Source organism: Pecten maximus, chromosome 19, assembly GCF_902652985.1.
Source record: "Pecten maximus chromosome 19, xPecMax1.1, whole genome shotgun sequence".
Taxonomy (NCBI): Eukaryota; Metazoa; Mollusca; class Bivalvia; order Pectinida; family Pectinidae; genus Pecten; species Pecten maximus.
This window is the reverse complement of record NC_047033.1, coordinates 18,387,874-18,415,568: the sequence shown is the minus strand read 5'-3', so window position 1 is coordinate 18,415,568 and position 27,695 is coordinate 18,387,874. Positions and strand designations below refer to the sequence as shown.

Here is a 27,695-nt window from a genome sequence, read left to right as displayed (position 1 = left end):
CAAACTAGGCAAAGCGATCCCTCTGCTGACCCCAGTAGGCTTTCTCGTTAACCCGAGCCCAATATCACACTCCGCAATCGGCCGTGTCTGATCCTATCGCATGATCCCTTAGATCCGGAACTGTCATTACCGTCATTCGGTTCTAAAATTACTGACCCTACAAAAAGACATGGTGGCGCATTCGACCCCACGATTAGACAGTAGATCAATTGGCTGTCAGCGCGATTTATGACTTGTTGTTCCGAAATAATGAGTTGGGCTTGATTATGCCATGTAGGATAATGTCAAGTTTTGTGTTTGATTTAAACCCTTAAAGCTTCTGGAGAAATATTTCGGTGAAAACAAAACCTCGAGAAAATACATAAATAGTTTACGGAGGAAAACAATCTCAAATGATGATTCATGTTAATTTGACGTATTTACACGCGGGGATCAGTTCTATTGATAAACGATGAAATTACGTTTTCTTGTTGAGTCTGTGTAATACCTATTTGTTGTAGATATACAGTTTTATCGCTCGTGATACTGTATATTCTACAGTTTGTGTTCGTTCACATCCCACTTCCTGTAATGTGAGATATCAGTTATTTAATGGTTATGTTTTCTATCTTTTAAAGGTGACCTCCATTATCAGTATATAATTGAGATATCTAAGAAGAAAATAACATAAATTATTGTGTGTATATGTAAAAGATTGATTTTTACCCAGCCCACCGGAATATATCTTTTGTTTAGCAATACATAACTCCTCCGATTTGCTCTAGGATTACTACATGCAGGTCTTTAAATTGTTAAATGCGATAGCTCACTTAAAGAAAAAATTGATATTCATTAATTTTATAAAGGATTGATTTCTTCAAAAGAGTATATATTCTTTAATTAAGGTAGGGTTTATTAGAGTAATTTCAGTAGTTGAGAAATTCGTGATATGTTTTTGACTGCCAAGCAGCTTAAATTGAGTGAACATATATTCCCATGAAGTAAGTACATGTATAACTAAATCTCACTCATCGATCGTATTCAACATCGATAGAAAGCGATTTAAGGCTTATTAGGATGTATGTTGCTACGAACAAATGACAACAAATCTTAGAAATCAGCTGCTTTAATAGATTAAGAACATGATTTAACAATCAATTGTAGCTGATAGCTCTGTTTTTTTTAAACATTCCTTTCTTATATTCCACAGGTCTGATGTCAGCTGATCTAGTCGATGAGGCAATACCGGTGAATAGAAAACTTCCGGCTGGGGTCAAGGTCGTTTATGATACTTCAAGTCACGTGCATGCCTTCGAGTTCAACGAAGAATCAACTGATGTGCAATTAAACTCACAGCCTCTTTTTCACAAATGTTCAAAGTTCCCAGAAGAATTTTCTATATTTTTTGTTATTAAACATGAACGTCGTTATGGTAAAAAGGAGTGTGTTCTTAGAGTTCGGAATCAAATGACGTCAATACTTTCTATAAATTTGACAAATAAATATATAATGCTTGTGTATAATAGTAGGAGAGTAAAATTTAGGAACACAGTTTTATTAGACAATGAATGGCATACAGTTGGAATAAGTGTGACAGGAAGTGATGTCATAATGACGACAGACTGTCGGAATAGAAAACGGAAGCGCTTAAAGAGAAAGTTTCCTGCAAATATTCCGTTTCAAAACGGGACATTCCAGATAGCAAGTTGTCGAGCCGGGAGTGGCGTTGTACGGGTAAGTACAGTACACAATGACGGCCATCCTCTATACTTATAGGTTACGTACACGTTCGTTCTCTGTACCTCTCAAAATGTCACGGCGAAATTGTAGGCTTACGACAATCTTTTTGCAAAATGACCACAATCTTAACTGAAGCACTTCTTTAAAGATAACAGAAGGCTAAAAACCAAGTTTAAAGTCAATCATTTTAGTGGCATGGAGACCCCGAACTCGGTGGATGCTCATTAAGTGATTGGGAGATCTTTTTGCTTTTTCTGCAAGATGGCTGTGACTGCGCATTGCATGGTCCATGCCATATTATAACGGAACAGAGAACAAAAGTGAACGTAACCTCTAGAGTATCGTGGATGGCTTATGATTTAAGTCTTAGATTTTTAAACTATCCAGTTCGGCGTTGTTTCAGCGAATTGTCCAGACTCTTGCAAAACGACTTATACCTTTAGTTTAGGTCTTCCAAATCCCTAAGATCACGCTTACCAGCTGTGTGTTTAACAACATAGTTTTCTTAACTGAGAAAATTATCGTCCCTGTCTGACATTTTTCAGGATAATATACAGGCGCCTGTATTCTTTTGCCATGTGGCGAAGATGGGGAAATGGACCAAAAGCGGTCGTGCTAGCGGACGATACATCGAATTTGAAACGGAAGAAAGTATCTATTTTAGAGTGGGTTTGCAACGGGCAATATGATTGGTCGATAGCTCTGTTTACAATACTAATTATAATTGTCGACCAATCAGACTGTCCGTTTAAACCAGCTCGAAGATGCATAGCCAACTTCCGTTCCATAATTGATGCATCGTCTGATTGTCAAATGTAATACCTTGTTGATAAAATAGGAGTAGGGCTAATTATTTTTTCTCTTTATACTCTTCGGATGCTGACGCCTGTGGTTAATACAACAATATGTCGACCAAAATCAGCAGACTTTTGAATAAACCTGATTAATTGATACAACAATTGTGTGTCGTTGGTTATAGCATAAAGCACAACATCATAAAAATACCACAGGAAAAGTATATATTTCAGATCATTCGATGGTTCAAATGTTGTCATTTATGCCAAGGGGAGATAAGCAATATGTTTTTAATATCCCCTCAGAGATAGCTAGTATATCGTTAATAATCTCCCCTCAGAGATATATTATCAATATATCCCGAAGTATCTCCCCTCAGTGATAGATTATCAAGATCTCATTTATTTGAAGTCGTTTGGAGTCATTTTAGCCAATCAGGAAGTGTGAAAATACCATTACGTAATAAACGATTTGTTACTGATAAGGTTATATAAACTAAAAATAGTCTCTATCCAAAGAGGAGGACAAAACTTACAGAAAAATTCGGTATTTTTGTTATAATCCTAGCTCTCACTGTCCTTGATACCAGTTTACCGTACATAGATACAGACAGCTGACCCGTACTTACTCTGACATCGACCTCATATAGATAGAACACAAAACGGCTTTGTTGTTTGTTTATGATTCTCAAGGTCAAGTTACTGTGTCACAGTCTTGTCTGTGTATCAATCCGCGGATCTTCTTACTGTGGTTTCATACATAGAGCTTTTTGTTCTTGAAATGTAATCCTTCCGCAATAAAAAATATAATTTCCAATCATACTATCAATCAGTAGAACGTGACATAGCTTCCGGCGATTATACTTATACAAGTCACGGGCTTAAATCAGTCTGAAATAATGGATATTTGATTTGTGTAGCTAATTATGTAATGATATCCTGTTAGAATATCTGTCAATCACATTAAACCAAGCCTACTTCTGTTAAACCACGCCTACATCGTAAATCCTTTACTCTAGCCCGATCTTGATCTCTGGTGACTTAAATGACACTTTAGACGCCAATTTGTATCTAATTGAGGAATAATTACAGGCTTTTGTGGCGGCTGATTAAATCTACCCAGGATCCATGTCAAACTTCCGGTGGCGCTTGGGTGTCATGGTGATGACTCAGAGATAGATAACAACGCGAGATTTCTAAACGAGATTACGACATGAGATTGTCTGATGGTGTATCTATTGACTCTTGTAACGGAAAGGCGACCTCAGAGGTCAAAGAGGAAAAACAGTAAAAATAGTTTTGTATATAAAAGAGTTTGATGTTATGCTTCATTAAGAACTTAATTTCTATCAAAGATACGTCTGCTAGTGAGTATGTTAATCAGCTATAGTTTGAGACGGTATGCAGAAATATGTGAGAACTCAATACAGGTACTCTTGAAACATTTAAATTAATTTAAAGATGTATTATGCCTGATTTATACACTTTCAACTTCTAAAGAGTTCAATGCTAAGAAATCTTTATTTTTTCGAATTGTATGTTAGTATTAAACAATCAATTAGCAATTTCACATTACATGTGTTAAATTATACAAAAAGTCGAATAATATTTGGGGAGGAAAACAAACTGAAAGGGTTATACAATAACTTAAGTTTATATATCAAATATTGATGAAATATTGTGTAAGATAGCATATTGCTAAACCAATATTTGCCTGTTTCTTTGCGTGATATTGGCCAAGTTTAAGCATTGTATGATATTATCTTGCGGTCCTATTTTCCTAATAAAGGGACATGACGGACAGGCAGATGCGGCATGCTATAAACATTACCAAGAGTTAAGCTTAACTTTTAGTGAAGGGAGAGGAATGATATTTGGAAATGATCTCCAGATCGTCAAAAGACAAAGGGAATACTAATACTGTCCTCTTGTATCTGGTGGTCTCATCCCATTCCTTCGCGAAAAGATTGAATAGTAAGACAAATATAGATAGAAAGACAATCTCTCAGGTTTCTAAAATATACAGAACTAATTCAACAGAGAAGTATTCACTTTTCAATTTATTGAATTACCTGGCTAAAACTAGAATTGACTCGCCCTATCGAGGTTATTAAGACAATTTGTATTAACATCAATATACCATTAAACATACTCCTGTTCCATGATGAATACTGTAAGGTATATTGAAAAGGATGAAATCGATACATTTCAGCAGGAATTAATTAATTAATTTATGATAAGATATAACAGTTTAGACTTTAATAAAATTTATAACTTATGCCATTTTTATGTCGTCTGCAAAAAGCAGGCGACATATAGAAATCACTATATTGGCGACAGCGCCGTCCGCACAGAGGTTTCTTTGCGAAAACTCAAATTACCTTAGGCCGATCAAACTTAAACTTCATGCAGATCTTCTCCACAAAAAGTGCTTGCTTGGGATTGTTTTTATGTCTGAAGGTCAAATGTCAAAGTCACTGTTACTAAAGATAGAAAATTTGTTTCCTTGTGAGAAATCATCAGACTTAATTTTCTTGCAGATTTTCCCTACTATAAGTGCTTGCAGGGATTTTTTACTGGTCCAAGGGACAAGGTTACTGTTACTATAAATAGAAAAGCTGTTTCTGTGAAATAACTCTTGTAATCACCAAACTTTCTGCGCAGGCGGCACATCCACCTCCGTGGAATTGGTTAAAATGTAGTCAGACAAAGTCTTTTCAGTTAGCGAGTCTTATGTGTGACCCATGACCAAAGAGTACAAATATTGATGAGAACACCAATCTTATCTGAATTAAATAAAAGACTGAAACATTGACTTCCTCCCCACTCTGTCTCTCCACAATATGCAAGATCGTTGACGCAATATGTTATGACGTCAAAGTGAAGGAAACATTTGTTTTACTACAACACAGACATTTTGTTATGTAAGTTTGACCTGTTAATACTGAGTTATATATGGTTCGTTCAGGGCGTCCTCAAGGATCTGGTTTGGGTTCCCGGAGCAGACGCTGTGAGAAGAGCCTGTCCGCCAAGGATACCGAAACACACTCACATGGATAACCGTCTCCCAACTCTACCAGGTAATGTGAACACGTGTCGGACTCTGAACATATTGCGGTGCTGCTATATACAAGTATATGCAACACACGTTTAGATCCTACACATGTACGTGCAAACATACATTTAGCCCCGGTATCAACAAATACAAACAGACGCAAATGCAGGTCGTTGGTATACACATGTACGTGCAGCTGCCCTCATACATTTAGGTCATATGGTAAACTTATAAGCTTGAAAATCTTGGAAAATCTTAAATCATAGTGTATACACATGTGCGTGCAAACCTACGTTTAGATCAAATTTTATTCACAAGTACCATGCTTTATGGTCATTAATCAAACAAATTTCTAAGCAAACCGTTAGGTGGTATACAACAGACCCTAGGATATGATGTAACAAAGTGATTGTTAAACGTACATGTACCATTGTTGTGATTGATATTCAATTCACAGTTTTAATCATTCGACTAAATCCATATCTCAATAATATTCGATTGATGTTTATTTGTTGTCTTAAAAATACGGGTTTACAAATGTTATTAATTGCCTTACGAGTTGTATCAAAAGTTTTCCTTTCTCTGAGAACCTAAAGTCAAATCAAATTTCATTCAGATTTGTATGGCGTTGCCTACCCTGGCCCGCGCTGGGAGGACTGCACGTGGATGGACGTAGGAAACGTAGCCTATGACCTCCACGCCGAGTCTCTGAAGGTCTGTGTCAACGGCATCTGGCAGCACCTCAGTGTCAGCGAACCAGGTAATACTAGCTATAGACAGGTTATATTAGTTATGGGCAGGTTATACTAGTTATGGACCGGTTATTCTAGTTATGGGCAAATTATACTAGTTATATAAAGGTAAAATGAGTAACAGGTACATACATGACTGAGGGTTCATTTTTGAGTCACGTGACTAAATCCCACACTAAGTTAGTCTGCAGCACCTCACTGACCACAGTTAAGTCTGTTGAAGGCTAAAATAACGTTTGAGAGACACTGTCAAAATTTTCAATTGGATAAATTCAAGCATGACTAGTTGGCGCCAAACAAGACTTGTTAGAGCGAGTTAATGAATGTTTTAGCCAGGTAAAGTATTTGATAGTATATGATACATGGGGTATGGACAGAGATGTCGTCATCATCACACCAGGAACATCCAATGCATCCATACGTTATCATGTCAGGGACAAAATGGATTATAATCACTTAATCCAGTTGGTATACCAGGAAGAATACCACTTCTGACCTCTTTATCACTAATACATCCATTATTGACCATCGTATTTACGTCCTGACAGAAATCTGTGACCATGAGATAGTGTTGGGTGAGTTGGATATCCGCCCTATGTTATTAGTTAATACCAATGTCGAATACCACTCAATAGCAAAGCAAACCAGTGCGGCATTATTGGTAACCTTCACTTGAAGTCCTCAGAGTAGGGCGAAAGAAATGTACCAGCTGCACTCATTATATGATTCAGAGGCGACTAACTTCAATACAGTAATCATCATTCTTTCTAAAATCTATTCTTCTTCCTAATATCTACTCCCTTCAAAACACCTCACGTATGGCCTTCAGTTGGGAGTTTTCCTCTGCGAGAAAGACTGTTCTGTTCCATGGCTAACACATATCAGATTCTGGTTTGGCAGTGTTTAACCAAAACAAGTGCAATATCTTGATGGTCACCGATAAAATACCTCCTACACGTCCACTCGTTGAGAGTGGTTCAGCCAATTGTCTAGATTGGCGTCCTCTTAACGCTGTATCAAAGACTTAATACAAACATTGTGCTAGTTTGTGAGTTCTTCAGCATAGAAGGCAGTGTAAGTGTCTTAATGTCTACATTCATCTTTGTATCACTTACACAACGAGTCGTTGTCATTTAAGCATTGAACTGCTTTCACTTGGAAGTTATGGGCTGATGAATGCCAACTGGACAAAGGCAAATTTAATGTAGCGCGCTAGTGCTTCATGTTGAATTTGCCTTTGTCCAGTTGGCATTCATAAGCCCATAACTTTCAACTGAAAGCAGTTCAATACTTATATTTACATTTGACAACGATTGTATGCAGGAATTTGGCTTCTACGATGAATTAACACATTATTATCGTCAAAGACGGAACAGCCTTTTCAACAGCCATCTTTCGTTATCGCCGACGTTACAATTATGACGTCACTATAATAATGACGTCATAATAGAGATTTTTTGAAGTTATGGACTCGTAACCTTCAAGTGGGCTTGGTAAAGTTATATAGTGGGGCTGCAAGTGTAAATGTAAATATAACCGGAAAACACTCACATATACCTTCTGTACCTGGAACCTTTGGTCTGACATGTCAACCTGCAACAGGTCAGCAGTCTACTTAAGCGTCACCGTCTCAAACACGATGAAGTATGATAAAAATATCCAGACAATTGTTTGAAAGGTAAACATGACGCTCTCTATTTCCTGAAAAAGAGGTACAGATTTTATCCGCGAAAATAAAGGCCATGGCATACTTCGCTTTTTAATATATATTCGCCAGTATTCCTGTAATGTCCGGGGCCCCACACCGAAAGATAACAGTCATTGCATCGAGAAAATACAGAGAAAAAAAAAACACAGTATGATACTTGTCACATCAGGAACACTTCCAACATGCTTGACGAACTCAACAGAGTTCTCCAAAATCACACTCGACTGGCCATGCTGTACCGAATTGACCGAGATCAGTTACATTCGGTGAAGACGAAAACTGCTTCCATCTGACTTTGCAGTGCTACCAAAACTGCCTATCAGCTCCTTACAAGAAGGATTGATGCTAGGAAGATAACCATCTTCCCCAGGACGACGACAGACTGGAGCGCCCTCCAGTGAGACATTAAACTTGCCGCCAAACTGGACGCCTTTAAGGCCACTGTGTCCAAACTCTGAAGTCCTTTGTTTTTGTCCTGTTTTCGCTAAATTTTAACCAACTCGTCATTTCTGCACCTTACATACCAGCTGCAGTACTTACATTGAAGAATATTGAAGGAGGCTATCACCAGACAAAGCAAAGTTCATACGGGCTATTGTCATACGTCACTTGAAAGCCAAAAGCACACCATTTTTGATGAATTGGTCGGATTAAAATAGAATAACCTCTCCTTCATCGGAGATACAACGGAGAAAACTGGGACACTCTAATTTACTATTTACTTGTTTTTTTCATTGTGAAATATTACAGATGTCAGTTTTGATTATATTTTGCTCGTTAGATGTGAATATGATTTTTTGCAATACGAAATTATCAAAATATTGACTGTATGATCTTGAAATCAGGATTATACCGATAAAAATGGACATTTATGATGATACTTACTGGTGTAACTGTATTGAAGTATACAATTATTAAAAATTCAAACGTTGAATGAATTTGCTAAATCACCTAGTAATGAAATTAGAAACACAAGATTTAATTAAGACGAATTTCCATATTTCTAGAAAAACCATCACCACCAGTACCAAAACGTCTCGACTACCTGGAGTTTTATCAAGACCTACGTACCCCCGGGCCATCAATAGACGTCGAGGTATTCACAATTCCAGGGGAGGGGATGTTCGCTGTGTTTGCTAATTCCGGCCGAAAGCGTCCTGATGTGTCTGCCCTGTATAAATGGACAGACAAGACCCTAACATTGTACCAGAGACTGAAAACAAACATGGCGCAGGCCTGGGAGTTCTTCACCATAGACGGCAGTGTAAGTGTTTTATCTTCTTGATTCATTTATGTATCCGCTAAGATAACAGTATACGGTCGTCATTCCGGAATTATAAAATCGGGATATAACCACATAATTTATTAAATACGGATATTGTGGTCGTATACAAGATCACGTTGATATCAGTCTCCAGACAAAAGTACATTTGTTAGTAAAAAAGTGATATGTGGACGCTTCTTTGTTGTAACCAAATCCATTAGGCGAAATTTAGTAACGAGCGCAAAACCAGAACAGAAATGGTTATGTGTATGTCGTTGACTAATTGAGCGATTACGTCAATAAAACTTAATATGCTTTATCAGATACTTTATAACGTAACGTACCAAAATATATCAAAGGTATATCTATACTTGATAGTTTGGAGTGACGAACGAATTACACAACCAATTTTCACGTATTTACAATTTTATTTAATAACATTCGAGTTTTCCTGTTATAATATGCCGTCAAATCTTATACAAACGCATTTCAAAAATGATAATTATTAGTTTCAATTAGCAAATAATGATAAAACAAAGGGATTATTAGGAGTATATTATTTACTATCAAGGTCGCCAAAGGGAATCTAAATGTGGGAGGAGTGTGTACAATCGAGATAGTGTTCATCAAAGTTACATTTACTGGTGAAACACCAATCACAATACGATAGTGTTTGTTATTTTTTTGAGTAAGACTATTCTTATATTGATATGCTACATATTCCAGGATAACATACAGCAAAAATACAGCATTTATTATATTTTCAGTTTTTCCTTGCAGTTGCTAACTACGGACATGATGATGGTATCCTGACAAATTCCACAATATTTAAATGGCAACGCCGGAAGCGGAAGTTCAAGGAATATCAACAGCTTCCAACATACACCGCGCGTGACTTTGAATATTTCATGGCGGATGGAACACATTACCTCGCAGTCGCCAACCACGCTCAAGGTTTGTAGAACACCATTTCAAGCAAGATCCATGCCTGGTTAACCAGAATGCGATCAATCACTTTGATGTACGTCAATAACATTTAGATATCAACATATCTAATGTTTCACAAATAACTCATGCTTCATTGTACATTTGACGAGTTACTGTCAGGCTCCTAGCAACGCATTTGTGATGCATAGGCATGCGCAGGCGGGACAAAAAATGGAGGACCATAAGCGAAACCCCGATAAGAGGGCTGGAAAGAATAAAGACAAATAGACTAATAGTTTACGTTAATTTAAATTCTTACGAATTAGAAGACGGAGTCAAGAATTGTTTTCGATTTTGTTAAGGTTTACCAACGAAAATAGGTTGGATACTATGAATAAATCGAATGGCTCATATGAAAACAAAAGAGAATACCCGGAAACACGTTTGCATTGAGACCATAGAAAGACACTAGAATGATAAGGCCATGTGTTCCAAAGTGATAGCGCATTCGTCATCATCAAATTAACCTGCAATGGAAATCTTATTAGAATTTCGGGTAAAAAAAAACACCCCAAAAACAAACAAACAGAAAAAAAACAAAACAAAATCAAACAAACAGACGTGGTATCGTGAACCGCCAAACATTTCAAACTAGCCTGAAAACATGTCTGACGACATATCACACAAGAGAACAGAATGCTATCGAACGAGTTCATGTCTACCACATAACTTTACCATGGTCTTTTTCAATATGAATTTTTTCGTCCGTAGTCTACATTAGTCACGTAAATCGTAAGTCGCAACAAGGGAGATCATTCTTACACATTTTATGAGGTACATTTCATAGTATCAGTAACTACACTAGGTCCTATACAAACCAATAAGTTCCGGACATGGTTATTGTAATTCAATCAAAAATAATTGCTTTAGCAAGAATGCCTTAATAGGTTGAAGTTCGAGTTTTGGTAATGGAACATTCGGACTTTTGTCACTCGTATAGCATACACTTAAACTACACAGAGACACTCATAATTTAGGTTAGTAAACGGACCTTTTTTGTAGGAAACTGTTTTTTTTCAAACAACATTTCTGTTGGCAATGTAAATATCGACAAGAAATCTTTCTCGCATAAATATATATAGTTTTCACTTTATTATTACGACTACTTACGTAAACTACATAATTTATCATTTCCCCAACATCATTTGGGAATATATCGTTTTCCAGCGAACAATATATTTGAATTCTTGATATTCCTACACCTAAGACTTCCGAGGTTATGAAACTAAAATATAATGTGATACATTTTCAGGTAACAGTCAGCACACAGAATCCGTCATTTATGTGTGGAACGTCACAAGTCACGTGTTCCAAGAGAGGCAGCGATTGGACACCGTTGGAGCATATGATTGGACGCATTTCACAGTAGGAGGATACACGTTCCTAGCACTTGCTCAGGCTTTTGACGGTCTAACGACCCAGCTTGACTCCAGAATCTATATACTACAGGACGATCAATTCTTCATTTTTCAAACAATGGAGGTTAGTTTAGTTTAATGCTGTTCAGTTTTAACAACATAAATATGTATTTAGAAAGGTTAAACGTGTGCTTGTTTGATATAATTGAGATATTATTACATCATTTTTTAAGGCTGGAAGCCTGGAAAAAAAATTACAGTACATGAATAATTGAGATTTGACTAGTGTTTTTAGTCGCGTGTGCACCAAATGTGATGACGTAATAGACTTATTTATACTCTAAAATGTACATATGTCGTTGCAGACAAACGGAGCTACTGACTGGGAAATGTTTACCATCAGTGGAACTATATATATGGCTGTGGCCAACGCCTACAACTACGGACCTCAGAACTTCTCTAAAACGAAGACCCACTACACCAACTCTACAATATACAGATTGAACACAAACAAACGGGCATTTGAGAGGTTCCAGAATATCGACACATACAGGTGTGGGTCAGAAATAGAAATTATTGTTGTATTAATTTCGCTATCATTAGTCATGTTCAACTATCATTAGCACTGGTAGTGTGACTTATATGGAGCGATCATAATTATGTTAAAGGTGTTGTTACATAATACAACAAGTTTGATATAATCATTACCCTCTTATAATATAAGATAGATACTACTTGTCTGCTGAAGGAAAATGAGGGAAGTCAACGAAATACATGGATTTATTCCAAATACTAAGTGTAATAAACGAACATATGTTCATACCTTTGGGATAAGTTCCCATTTTGATCGGATTTAGTCATAAAAGTTCAGACTAATCGATAAGCTTAATTGGCCTTTGAAAATATCAAACGTCCAGTGTTACTGTCATGTATCGATTTCCGTTAACCTGGATCAGAATGAACAGTAAGATTTCCAGAACATCATGTCAAAAGCTATTGTCTCGTAACTACCATCTAGTATAATATGTCACGTGCCTTTTATTTTGCAAATGATGATGATGATGATGATGATGATGATGATGATTTTAAACGTTTCTTAAATCGATCGTCAATAATCATTGATAACGTTTCCTTCCCTTCTTTCTTAGTGCCGTTGACTGGGAATTCTTCACTGTCGGGGACGACAACTTTCTTTTGGTGTCGAATGCTCAAAATGGCGGCGAGGAGCGTGAGCTACGGAGTACAATGTACCGATGGCAGGGACTGGACGGATTCGTGCCCGTCCATATCATGGCAACGCTTCCTAACTCAGACTGGGAGGTGTTTACTGACGATGGTGATATCTACTTCATTTACACTAATGCGAAGGGACGTAACTCTCAGATACTTAAGGCAAAACTGGTTTTATAGGTACAAAAGACATATCTTTTTGTCCACAGAGGAATAACGAGCTCTACAGGAAGCAGAGCATTCTCATGAAGGAAGGTCATTCAGAATATTACGGAACATCACCCACCCTACAATATATGGTGTCTTCCAGGACTGACGACAAACAGGGAAGTTGTTATAACAATGATATTGATTAGTGCAATTGACTTTAAATCTATTGTTGCGTTCCCTGTTCACCTGTAGAATGAAAAAAAAATGTATGTCAACAATATTTACCTCGACAACAACAAAACATTCATTTGTATTTTGTGAACTCGGTCATCGAATCGCATTTAAAGGTTTCGATGTTATCTGATTAAGCTATACTGTGCAATCATTAGTATAAAATACTTTGGATCTGATAACCAACAGTGTAGTGCTTAATAGAACTATCAGAGGAAAAGTGACGGACTTTGTCTGTTCGGTAATATCAGGCTGATGTTATTTTGTATTGACAACGAAATATCTTTATTCTGAATAATTTTGTTTCTATCGGAATATATTTCTTTTGACTTAAACGTGTTTTTTTTACCGTTAATTGCTGATTAAATATGTCTGAGGTTTACTATGAAACAATTAACTAGAATATTATTGAATTATGTCGTGTTAGATATAGGGTGAAATGGCGGCAAACAGACACCAACTGATGGATTATTTAGAAATCAAAATACTGAATTGGGTGACAATTCAATTTTGTCTGTAAGTAGGATGAAGAGGAATTTTGGTCGGCAATACCAATATATTTTCGCATTATCTTCATTTTCTCCTTAATGATCTAGTTAACTCCCTTTTTGAAAATTCGATTTACTGCTTTAGAAGCAGGCCAATTATCTATGAATGTCTCCAACTTGGAATTAAATGCAGCATATAAGAACAATTGAGAAATTATAAAATTTCTTTACATTTGAATATGCTGAAATAATTTTACAAATGAGACACATGTCATATTGAGAGACATAGTTGATACCCTTAAATATGTCATAAAGCAGTATGGAAGCTGAAAATGTTGCTTCCTTCGAGCAAGTTCGTTGACGAAACATTAAGTAGTTGTACATTTGGTTAGTTATATGTTATTTATGTCTATATTTTGTGTATTTAATTTATGTTAATAATAAAAGAATACAAAGGACGATTCATATTTGTCGCGTTGTTTTTCGCTGTGTGTAAATCTTCCACTTTTACTTAATCTATTGTGGCGTTATGACGCTCCAGTTGTATTAAGACTTAGCCTAGGGTATAAGACAATTAAAAAATAAGTTATTTTTAAAATTAATTTCTTCAACTAATGAGTCATTTCCCTGCAACTGGAGCTGTATTTCATACCACAGGTATGACATTAATCTCCGCCTGTTGCTTACACACTCAATCAACAAGGCTTGACTTTTTAGTTTGTTAACAACAGCAATGCGTGTCGCCATGATATCGTTTGCTGAAACAATTCTCAAAAATATTTACACTTGCTTGGATAAGGCGTATTTTTCCCTATTTGAAGTAATTGGGAAAGAAATGTCATACCAAGAGCGATGATGTCACTATAAAGAAGTCATGATCAAACGGTATTTGAGGCTTACAACAAACACAACACTCTCTATGCTTTAAGTGTTATAAACAAACGTGTTTTCAGATTCACAACACTCTCTGTGCTTTAAGTGTTATAAACAAACGTGTTTTCAGGTTTACAACACTCTCTGTGCTTTAAGTACCACCATGATCAAACGGTGTTGCAGGCTCACATTACACACGTTATACTCTATGAAAGGACGCAGACGAAATATCATATTCTTTTATTCAATTATGATTAATATGTTTCTTTTTCGTTTTTCGTCAAGGGTTGGATAAGTGTTCACAAGTGTACATGTGTCAAAACGTTATTATTGCCCCATTCAAAATTTTGTTGAATCGTTTGTCTTCACCGGTGCATCTCGATTAGAAAAGGTGATGTTTATATAGGTCGGATTGTCGTACGACTTTTCTGGTTCTCTGTTTTCCTGCTCAGGTGAAGACGGTGCTGAATTGGCGAATGCTCCATTTCCATCCGGTTTGTCAGACTCGTGTGATATGATTTGGTCTCTTGACTTATACAGGCCGCCCTCAACATTCAGATCTACGGGGGTGACTTGGACTGTTTTAGAATATCTCGGACCGGTTCTGTTTTCAAGAAGGGCTGGGCCCCAATCACTCGTGGGCGCATTAACTTTTCGACAGAACTGTGAAACGGAATGATGCTTGTTATCAAATTAATAAAATCATATTGAAAAACTAACTGGTATGCTGATGTATGAATGGTTTTCGGTAGAAGTTTATCAATTTCTTTGATCAGATGATAAGATTCGAGTAATTATGTTTAACAAGCTATAGACTTTCAGTTTTAGCATGAAAATGGCACAAAATTCAAGAATATATTTATCCTCGTATTTTCCACCTCTACAAAATTGAAATAATGGGTTCAAAGCTTTGAAAATGTCAGTTTCTCATTTAAGCATCACTGTAAAATTTAATGAAAATGACAAATGTAATTTTGAAGATAGATTAGGAAAAGCTAACGATCCAACGAAAACGAAACAATAATTCTAACACAGACATATGAATTTGTACGGAAACCCTCGACAAGTTCAAAGATAATCACACTATGTGTTCCGAAAGGGAATGCGTCTTACAATATTGTCACATACATTAATTGTATTTTGTCGAAAGCAGCATATTTTTACTCTACTCACCGCGAACAACCCGTTCCTCCACAAACATACTATATACCATATAGGCATACAGATAAGAGAGGCTGCGACTATCATCCAGCCAATGGCTTGAGCCCAATCAGGGTACAGGTATCCGTCAGACGCAAATGGTGTCGTGTTGATGATCTTAGCAATGATAACTACCTGGAAATAATTGACAGTCATTTTCAAGAAAGTATGCAAGTAAGACGGCCACAATTAGTAACATTTAACTTTCTTTCTGGTGACTAATTGTTGAACTTTAGAATTCAATTACTTAACATTCAGATTCAGGTCAAAGATATTTTTACTGCTATTTTGTCGTTGTCAACTTACTGCTAAACATAAAGGCGAAATAAAGCACCACATCACTCCAAAGAAATAAAGCTAATTGTGACAAAGGTGCTACGTCCAATCATCATTTCAATGTCTTTTTTGAAATTTCCGAAACCTGAAACAATGTATAAATGACTAATATTAAATAAAACAAATTAGGTATGTGGAAGGTTGAACTATCGGAGAAAGATTTATATTGTATTGAATAAGATGTTTGTTTGAAAGTTACTATACGGTGCGTTTTTTAGTAGACAATTTTACAAAACAACTAAAAATTCAACATTTTCATGTGTTAAAGCGACTTCAACTAAACAAATCATGGTTGGAAATAATATCAGGCGCAATATATCTTAAAACTAAGACTTCCCATTTACTACGAAAATTAAAAGTGCCTGCAACCATTTTTGTAAATAACCAAATCAGTGCAAAATATTAACAATTCAGTAGAATGCATTTATATTACCGCTTGTTAGCATAACGCTGCGCGGACTCGATTATCACAACCACGTGACTTCATTCGGCTTTCTCTGTGTAGCATTGTTTTATCATTACAGGTAAACAAGGGTTAAAAATCCGTATACAGATATATATAGTACATTTTTACAGTTATAGACTCGGACATCACTATATCTTAAATCTATTCTAATTAGAAGAAATCACCGTTTATTGTCTATGGAATCTACAGCTATAGTCGGTTTAAACACTGAGCATTCATTGGGAAAGCCTTAAGCTAGATTTTTTCCCTTACCGTAAATGTAGTTAATGGCAATGAGTTCAGTTAGTCCGGTAACTAGCATAGGAAACCCACTGATAAAATGGTCTGTTAACTCAAATATGTAGTAACCACCCTAAAACAATACATACTTATTACACACGTGGGTTTTATTGATGTACGTAAATATTCCTTTCAACATTATCACGTTAACATATAAAAACGTTTTATCATTCGACTGGCAAGTTTTTTTCATCGATTATTTGTTATAATAAATTAGTCAAACACTTAAAAAAACAAACGCTTGCAATACCAACATTTGTGACCATTGGTAGTCCAAGCAAGAATCCTGTGAAGCAAATCAGCAACCGGAAACCAACCTTCCGCCATTTTGTGTTTAAGATTCCACTAAACTGATCCATGAGACTAGTGATAACGGCCTCCACAATAGAAAACTGCGAAGTAATAATAATATATCATCATCATTACAGTGTGATATCAATATTACAGACCAAAAGTTAAAACAATAAGCTCCATACAGAAAAAGGTCATCCATAAACAGGATTACCGAAGAGATTTCTTTTACACACGTTTTCAATATCTGTTCATATTTGTCTCACTGAATTTTCTGAAGGCCCTACAGGGTTTGATTATGGAATTCGATATAATTTCTGAGGGAATGCCCTTTTTTCAAGTACATGTATGTATTTAAATCATCAATGATCAATTATATCACAAGCATGTATCTGTTATTCGTATGATAGACGATAAATGACAACTATTGCTATGTACCTGTGAACTAAACCCAATATTCATCATCATGAAGAAAAATAGTATGGACCATAATGTAGGTACAGGCATCTGTGACAGGCCTTCTGGATACACAACAAACACGAGACCCGGACCTATAGTAACGTAACATTTATATAGAGTATTCATTTATATAGAGTATATATTTATAAAAAGTATTCATTTATATAGAGTATACATTTATATAAAGTAAACGATTATATAGAGAATTCATTCTTATAGAGTATCCATTTATATAAAATTCATTTATATGGAGTATTCATTTATATAGGGTATTCATTTATATAGAGAATTCATTTATATAGAGTATTAATTCACATGGAGTATTTATTTATATAGGGTATACATTTAGATAGGATATACATTTATATATAGTATCTATTTGTATAGAGTATTCATTTATATAGAGTATACATTTATAAAGAGTATGCATTTAGATAGGATATACATTTATATATATTATTCATTTATATGGAGTATACATCTATAAAGAGAATACATTTATATAGGGTGTACATTTATATAAAGTATACATCTACATTGTATATAGAGTATACATTTATAAATGATATTCATTTACATAGAGTATTCATTCATATAGAGTATACATAGAGTATTCATTTATATAGAGTATTCATTCATATAGAGTATACATTTATACAGAGTATTCATTTTTATAGAGTAAACATTTATGTAGGGTGGACAATTTCTATGATTTTTTGACAAGTCCGACATTTACCATCAGTGGCGACATCCTCCACAGATACACCTTTAGAATAAGCCATGAACCCCAATACAGAGAAGATAGCAAAACCAGCTAAAATACTGGTCAAGCAGTTGATAATAGGCACAATAAGAGCGTCTCTGTAATGAAAAAGATGTTGTGACGTAATTTTACCGACCTGTTTTTCAAAATATTTTGTATAACAATAGGCTGTTCTCTATTGTAAAACGTACAAAAATCGAAACAAATATACTATATTTGTGCGTGTGAGTAGATTATAGTTTAACACATTTTATTGACATAAAAGGACAAAGGGATTAGTCAGTAAGTTTTACCAACTTATAAAAGACTTCTCCTGTAACAATGACATAATGATATAAATATACAGTAATCACGTGATGGCAAAATACTCATATTCTAAAGTATGATAAGGAAAAGACAAGAAAAGTTATATATTTTTTTGAATAGAGAGAAAGAGAGAGAGAGAGAGAGAGGGGAGTCACTTATGCAAAATATATATACAATGTAGGTCAAAGAGAAAAGTCAATACTGAGCTCTTAAATGTTGATTTGAACACAGATTTTTGTTCAATAGCATTGATCCCTTTTTACTAAATACTTATAGAAATATAAAATGTTTTTTGCATCCTACGAATGTTTTTTTTTCAGGTGCAATAATTTTCTATTTTCAAAAACAAAAAATCACATTGCCTCTTACTTTGGGCTAGAATTTGCCATATTCCATTCATTCATTTGATCTATCTGTTACATGTATTAATTCATTTCATTCACGCATTTATTCAGTAAATTAGTTCTCGGATATCTTTACCGTTGGTGTCGAAAATTGTAAAATAAAATGTATATAGATATATATTCTTTTCCCTCTCGCTTGAGGACATACACACATCCAATCACACGTTTATATAATAATACACAGTATCTATGATACGCCATATCGATCAACAATGCAGTCCAGTGTACGTGTATATATGGTGTTGTGCAGCCTTGTTAGGTGAGCTTACTCCAAACAAGCACTCCTTGCCGGATGCAGACACGTGTAAAAGTGAATTCAACGTTAGCCTGTCCACAACACGTGTCATCGACTTCGATTGGCCCTTGTTTGGAGACTACACTTTACAGCATGTCTTATTCATAATTGTGTAAACATTTCAGAATTCCATACAGATAACTCAAAGTTTAAATCCAGAAAAAACACGCGTAGGAGCGAGGGATGGTTTTGATAGATGAAGCTCAGTTCATATTCTAAATGTGTGACCTCCCTCTGCTTGTTTTTTTTTTTTATCTTCCGCTATTTCGCCCAGTGCTTATTGATCATAGTTTTCAAGTTTGTGCTTCAAAGTATCTATGACCCATGTTAAGGGACAATGAAAAGAAAAGAAAAAGAAATGTTCCTCTCTGTTGTTTCTTCTGTGCTTAATCAAGGGATGGTGTCTCTCTGTCAACCTACATGTTCAGCTTAACAAACAGACAACGAAAGTAGAAGATCCCATATCTTGTGGTATTTATGAGTGGAAATAGGTGTAAATTGTTTCCACAAAACTCGAAATTTTAAACACAGAAAGGTGATGTCAAGGCAAATACATAAACGTGTGTCTGGCATATTTCATAAAGAAGAACGAAGAAGTCTTCAAATGTTAAGGTTTCTCCAGAATTTCTATCAATAAATTATTTGTTCATGTTTGGTTTACCCTTAATTCTTCAGTGAACGTTTCACAAACCTTAAGATGAAATTTGTAAACTTGTTATAACTGGCCATTACTACGAGTCCTCCTTGGCAAGCACTAAGGGAAAAGAATATTTGTGTAGCTGCGTCACTCCAAACCTTAGAAATAAAAAATGGAAGTGATTAGAATTATAAATTCTAATGACAGGACTGAAATCATATAAAATTGCTTAGGGGATCAGAACAGAATGATTAGATTACTCTCTAAAAGATTAATACAATTTGTGTTCCATCAGAAGCCTTTTGCATCCGGTCTTCTCAAGGTAAATATCATCATAATGTATTATTTAAGTTTGACCAATGAGATAAACGTAATCGAGGTGGACAAGTTTGCTTGATGCAATTTGACAACACATAACTACTCGCATTAATCAGATAAACTGATGGGCAAGACTTATAACTGTGTCTGGTCAAAGTTTTCTATTTTGAAAACTATTTGTTAATTCTTGGAGAAAACTCACATTAGGGTCGGCGACTTTATCCCAGTCTGGTGTGATGTAGAACATAATACCTTCGTAGTAACCATCCAGTGTGAGTCCGCGGACCAACAGGACTATCAACAGTACGTACGGGAATATGGCAGAGAAATACACCACCTTAAATATGAAACAGTAATTAGGTAATACGTCTGTTTCCTGATCGGCTTCCATTTGGTTCAAATAATTTGAGGCCTAACTTTGGATCTATTTGGTGCAACGGAATGGACCATGGTGGGATTTATCGGTAAAAGGGAATGCTGCCGCTCTCAATTTGAAAAACAAAACTGACAGTTGCCAACAAAATCGTCGCCACTTAAGCGATCACTTAAATGGCTATGATATCCCTAAATGGGAATAAAAAGTAAAACGGCGTCCAACAGAGAATAGGGGTGATATATGAAAGGTCAATCAACCAGCAGTTAGCAAACTGCAGAATATGGTAGCGATGATACATACAGAAGTACAAACTCCTTGCGGAAATCATACACTTTTGGACGAACTCTTTTCTCTTTGAAATTTGTACTCTACCATATCAGCCAATCAAAAGCGACGTTACAGACTTAAGTGACTGATGGAAATGCTTATTACAATATTGAATTATTTATGGTTATTATCATTGTCGTAATGCGGGTATAGATGCCAAACCTATTCAATATATGAAGAATATAAAGGATATAATGGGATATTATATCAGATGCATTTATTGTTTATTGTTTAAATCAATAATATATGCTTATGAAGACATGATATCGTGACTTTAATGATATCTAGACATAAACTTACTTTTCCGAGAGACTTGATACCATTTGATAGCACAAGGAAGACGATTAACCATCCCAGTAGGTTACACAACATCACGTCCCATTTTACGTTACCAGCCTCACCGGCCCCTTCTGACACAGCTAACACCTTCTGGCTGAAAACAAGGATATCAAAATTACAGTGCAGTCGGTAATATTCAGGAGAATGTATTTTCGCTATATTCGCGACCATTGGATATAACATGAAAATCAATACTCTGCGAATTTCAATAAACACACTCAAAGGTATGGAGCTATTCATTGCATACGTCTGTGTAAAAAATATGTGTAAACTACATTGTAGTTCCGATTTGAACAATCGCGTTACCCTACTTCACTACATATTTCAGAAACTGGTTTCGATAACCTATCGAGCTCATCTTCCAATCAAGAGGGAAAGATGGCAGAACTTCACCCCTCCCCCGGAAAAAAAAACACAACAAAAACAACAACAAAAAATAATTAGTGAAGAGACAAGTCTCGCATCAAACAAATGGAGAGGCGACTGAAAATTGCTAATGTCAACCGTGTCTAAATTCTGACAACCATAATGATAAACTTATCGTGAAGTCTCGTTACAACATATTTCTAATAAAAATGTAATAAAATCAGTTCTTTAAATTACTCACAAGAAATATTCTTCACTAGGACTGGTCGTCGTAATCATGGTGTAATTTACTGAAATTAAGAAAAATACAAGCTATTGCTGAAGTATATGCTATATATGGTTACTGTCTATATGGTGATTTATCAAGACAACGAAACTTTAGTATTATAACACTACTACCTTTCATAGTTGAAATGGTATATGTATGGAGGTATACACATGTTAATCATTTCACGTATCCATACCATGAATCTTAACCTGATTAAAAAGCTATTTTATTACCAACTTAAATAAAAAATATATTGTACGAGCAAATGTACTATGCCCATGGATTTATTTTTTTAAAGCCGAACACATTTTTTGATACAGTGATATAATTGATCGTTACTGATAACAAACGAACCTTTCCAGAAACTTAATCACAAAATACGCTGGTTTCTATTTGAATATATACAATATATATTGAACATATAACACAGATACTCCACTGCGGCTGATAAAATAAATCTCCAGCTCCCAAGATATGAAAGTATCTTATAGCCGGCTGGCAATACGCACGGAAAATTTCTCAATGCTTTGTTGAACAAATGAAAAAAAAAGAAAATTTATTACTTGTAAGAGTTGTCCCTCTTGAACGCAGATTACTCCGAGCGCGTGAAATGATAAACTTATTCGAACATGGATAAATTTTAGTAAAGGCAATGTCTTAACACATAGATATATAACAGTTTGGTTTGTTTTTGGTTTAAACGTCCTATTAACAGCCAGGGTCATTTAAGGACGTGCCAGGTTTTGGAGGTGGAGGAAAGCCGGAGTACCCGGAGAAAAACACCACCGGCCTACGGTCAGTACCTGGCAACTGCCCCACGTAGGTTTCGAACTCGCAACCCAGAGGTGGAGGGCTAGTGTTAAAGTGTCGGGACACCTTAACCACTCGGCCACCGCGGCCCCTTGATATATAACAGGAAAATGTGTCACTTATTCTTATGTATCACTGGATTTACATTTTTAAACAGTAACTATTTAGTTGGTTCATCAATTGCTTGTTTGATTTCAATTGATTGATTGATTATTTTTACTCACAACAATCCGGTCTCGCCCCTTGCCAGGGATCGGCCAGAGACATATTGAGGGAACCATCATTGCAGTCGCACGTGTTCCACGTATTGTCACATGATACCCACGGAAGTGATGACGTCATCGACGCAAAGAAGAAATAGATGCAATAAGCGATGACGATGTTGTAATAAATGCCGATGATGGCGGGAATGATAACCAGACAAACTCCGAGACCTGCAAAAGTAAAATTTAACACGCTATCTATAATGGGATACAGAGAAATCGACGGTTGGGCACCAGGATTATCTTGATTAGGGTTATTGTTACGGTTTAGCATTACACATATCTCAAGATGTTAACAATTGGGATTTATTGTAAAATATGAAATTCAGCAGCTGAAGGTTTTATTTGGGAATATATTTTAACATACCATGACAGGGGCATTGATTTTTGGTTACTCTACAAAAATGATAATAATAATATTTATCCAGTCAAAGCATACACAGTACAATTGTATCACAAATATGTTAAACAATATTTACATCATTTCCTTATTTTCTTATTTTCATAATAGATACACATTATATATTGCACATTATTGTTATGGAGTAAATTTGCTTTATCTAGGATTGCCCATGAAAGCCGATATACAGCGTATATCCAATGGGGTCCTCGATAACATAAATTAAATGTTCAATCATCCGTAATCAAACCTATCTTATCCAACAATACTTTTCCTACCACACCAAAGAAGACTTGAAATTTCTTATATGCCGTCTTTTCTGAGAAATGTGACCGGTGAGTGTCGGTTAAGATGTACATTATATCTTATATTTATTCTACCATGCCATAGGTCATGTCGTAAATAAATGACACATGAGTGTTAACGATCAGCAATGAGTGACGTCTAACAATTGTTCTTGCAGAGAAGAGACCGAGTTGAAATATGTCAGAATATTTACAAATACATTTTTGAGTTTTTACTTGTATTCTTCTAAAAACATGCGTGATCTTTTAATCGTGGCTATGTAATATGAAATTTATAAAACTTGTTAAATGCCGAATATTGCATAGTCACTCATGAACACTCCTCTACTTGTATTTTGCTGTATTTGAGTAATCAATTTCAGTTTTCTCAAAACTTCTTGTTGACATTTTCAAGAGAAAGTGAACATCAACTTCATGAATTTGAAAACATAAAAATAAAATCCAGCCTTACACATTATGCATACCTTTGAGTGCTGGATTGATGCTCCATATCTTTACGGGTCCAAGACTTGCGAACTGGCCTAAGCTTAGCTCCAGGTAAAAAATCGGGATTCCAACCAAGAAAAGGCAGATGATGTATGGTATCAGAAACGCACCTTTATAAAACAATCGTAATGTGAGCATAAATAAGATACATTCGTTACTACGGAAACATCAAAATAAGATTTTACAATTCAAATATTTGTTCTGCATTATTTCGGTTACAAATTCTTCGTCTTTCAACTACATGGTACTTTATTTCCAATTGGGTTTTACCTTTTTTCATATTTTTCATTTATAAAGAACAGTAATAAAAAACGAATAAGCATATTGTAAAATTCTAAATTGCAGTTTGAAATATAAATTAATATTACCTCCGCCATTTTTGAAACACAGATATGGGAATCGCCAAACGTTACCAAGACCCACAGCATATCCTATACACGTCAGGATAAATTCTAGCTGGTTCGACCACGCCTGTCTCGGTTGATCAGTCTACATATAAAACAAGTGATTTCGTATATGAAATACATCATATGATTAGAAATTCCGTTTAGTGCATGAGAAAGTGAACATCAAGTTCATGAATTTGAAAACATAAAAATTAACTCCAGTCTTAAACATTATACATGCCTTTGAATGCTCTTAATTAATAATTTATATTCAGTATTAGAATAGTGCTAAGATACAGGGATCTGTTGCCCTTAAATGTATCATTGGCAAAGATAGACTGAGACAACCTGGTACACAGACATTAAGACAGAGAGACTGAATGACATATTAAACTGAGGATTTCCTTTTTCTTGATATCATTTACATGTATAAATGCGAACTAAATGCATTATGCACCAATTTGCTATTAATTCATGGAATGAACTTTCATGGTGAAACATCATACAGGAGCATATTTCAGTTATATATATATACCATCGCCTTGAAAATTGGTGAAGTGCAATTTTTGACACACTTTAAAAATAAAAGTCTGGTGATGAATAATTAAAACCTAACTATATATAACTATCTATTACCAATTTTATAAAAAAAATGAAAATATTCATAAAACGACGAGAAAGAATGTATGAATGACGAGCGAAATATTGTAAAAAAAATCATGAGACAAAATGAAAATATGATGATTGTAAGGAAAAAGAATTGTACAGTATATAGATGACATGTGAAAGATTGAAAAAACTAAGTAGAAAAATATGAAGGAATGAGTGAAAACCCTCCTGCGAGAGGACACCTATTGTATTGTATATATTATGTGTAATATGAATAAAATGTGTTTTTATCCAAAACAAAAACAAAAAAAAAACCTAACTATCAGGAGGACTACAAATATGTTCGGCGAGCATAATTTATATTTTAAGTCGGTGAAAAAACAGAATGCATTTTATACCATAACAAAGAAATATTTGTATCTAATAGATGGCGCCAGATATGCATATGTATTCCCTCAGCCTCATCTTTGAGGAAGTAATATGTGTACATTCAGAAATATGTGAATAATGATGAAAATTGTAATCGGGGTTGCCTTTAATCTTATTTGTAAAATTAGCCAGCCAGTTTACATATGGCGAGAGGTATTTAGTCTATAAAACAATCAAATTGCATAATAAAAATCACACCTGGTTGAAGAAATCATAAAACAGATCTATTGAAAACTTTCTCAATCGCCTTTAAGAGTATCATTACATTTTAGAGAGCTGTACGGAGTTACATATATATAGGTTTCCGACAAAAGACCTCGAGTAAATATGTACATATATGAGATTGCATTAATTGAGATAGATAGGCATGCTTGTACATAGGTTGCAGTAACAACTACCAATACAAGTATATGTTTTGGATAAAAATATCTCGAATAAAATGCCTTCGTTAAACGCCGGTTAGCATGTCATTATGTCGAATATTTGTGATCATATTATGGGTGTGCAATATAAGTAACATGTATACATGTATATGGTAATGTATGAGTCACGTGCAACTAAATGTACTAAAATGATTGTATACCAACAATTCGTCAGCTTAATATTTTACCCACAAGACTAAGTACTTAAAAAACAATCGCTAAATCCTAAAGCCGCCGATGCCAGATTCAACAAGGTATTTTGATCAAAAATAAAAAAAATAAATCATTAACGGAACTTGTTTAAGTGCAAATCCCTTCATGAGCTTTGAAGGTGAATAAGTCTCGTAGATTTGTTTATCTGTTTTGGTTTCTCAAACAAAATCAATTAAGAAATATATGATAATAAACACTTTGAACGAACCTGTATTTCCCTCCAACCATGGATGATTTAGTTATATGTAAATCGAAGCTGTTTGATATATAAATGCTAAGGGGATATATCTCACAAACAACACATGTCTAAATGAATATCAAATATACATTTTAAATTAAATGATAGCTCATTAAAAGATGTGAAGTATATAGAATTAAAAAGAGATGTTTATCAAATTATGTCTTAAATGATATATATATCACATAGGAAGAACAATAACCTATTACTCCTTAGATGTCTTATTAATGAATAGAGACATGAAGTACGTTTATTAACACATGCAATTTATTGTATATCCTTAAATGTGTGCGTTATCATTTTATCTAAACTTTAATAAAACTATTGAAACAGAATGTATATTAAGACAATTACACCAAGTAAATACTCGAAAATAATACGAAATCAGTAAAAATCACGGGGGATAATGTTAACAAAAGGGAAGCTATTGCCGCGAGTTTTGACTAAGTGAACGCTGGGATATGACCAGGTCATCTGAGAGGGTAAGCGTCTTTAATCTTTGTGACATGAGAAAGCTGAGAACAGGGGATCTGACAACACAGACAAACATGTTATTTGACGATATTTTTCAGACCGATAGTTAGTCCTATCAGTAGTCTTACCTTTGGAACATCCCTATCTTCACTAATATGTTGATCTCTTGATAGGGATCCAGCCTGTTTTGTACTATTCCTACCTAACGATTGCACGTCTTTAAATGTCCCGAAACCGTTGTTTTGTAAGCCACCCTCAGTGAATGATGTTCCCTCGGACATGACGAAGAGTCACATAACGTGTCCTAAGACAACAAGCAAAATGAAGCATCACTTTTACCGCAGGTGTGCATGTTTATAAAGGTCAAATGACTGAGGATACGTAGATATGGAGTATCACGCATGGCTAAAATTGTGTAATTATAATAGAGAGTATATGAATAAAGTATCCGTGTCTGTGAATATATCAAACCATGGACAACGTTACAAGTCTGCTTAGCTTGATAGAATATGTCTGAAGTGCAAATTATCGGAAACAATAGCTAATAATTTCTTGTTTAAACGTGTCCTCGCTAACTTGACAAAGAATGAATCCTTGACTACCAAAGATAGTTTGTTATTG

The 27,695-nt window shown here is 35.1% G+C and overlaps 1 protein-coding gene and 1 pseudogene across 1 annotated transcript in view; one reads left to right on the top strand and one right to left on the bottom strand.

The window, feature by feature from the left end:
• The window catches only part of LOC117317865 (thrombospondin-type laminin G domain and EAR repeat-containing protein-like), a 31,220-nt gene extending 17,023 nt beyond the window's left edge, over window positions 1-14,197 (top strand). The window contains exons 2-9 of the mRNA XM_033872824.1: window positions 1,190-1,713; window positions 5,482-5,593; window positions 6,185-6,328; window positions 9,036-9,292; window positions 10,060-10,246; window positions 11,532-11,761; window positions 12,003-12,190; window positions 12,786-14,197. Of these exons, the coding sequence (XP_033728715.1) occupies window positions 1,190-1,713; window positions 5,482-5,593; window positions 6,185-6,328; window positions 9,036-9,292; window positions 10,060-10,246; window positions 11,532-11,761; window positions 12,003-12,190; window positions 12,786-13,047 (1,904 nt within the window). The 3' untranslated portion in view covers window positions 13,048-14,197. The remainder of the gene's footprint in view (window positions 1-1,189; window positions 1,714-5,481; window positions 5,594-6,184; window positions 6,329-9,035; window positions 9,293-10,059; window positions 10,247-11,531; window positions 11,762-12,002; window positions 12,191-12,785) is intronic.
• Window positions 14,198-14,781: 584 nt separating this feature from the next.
• Window positions 14,782-27,423, bottom strand: LOC117317750 (annotated as a pseudogene).
• Between the last annotated feature and the right edge of the window lie 272 nt (window positions 27,424-27,695).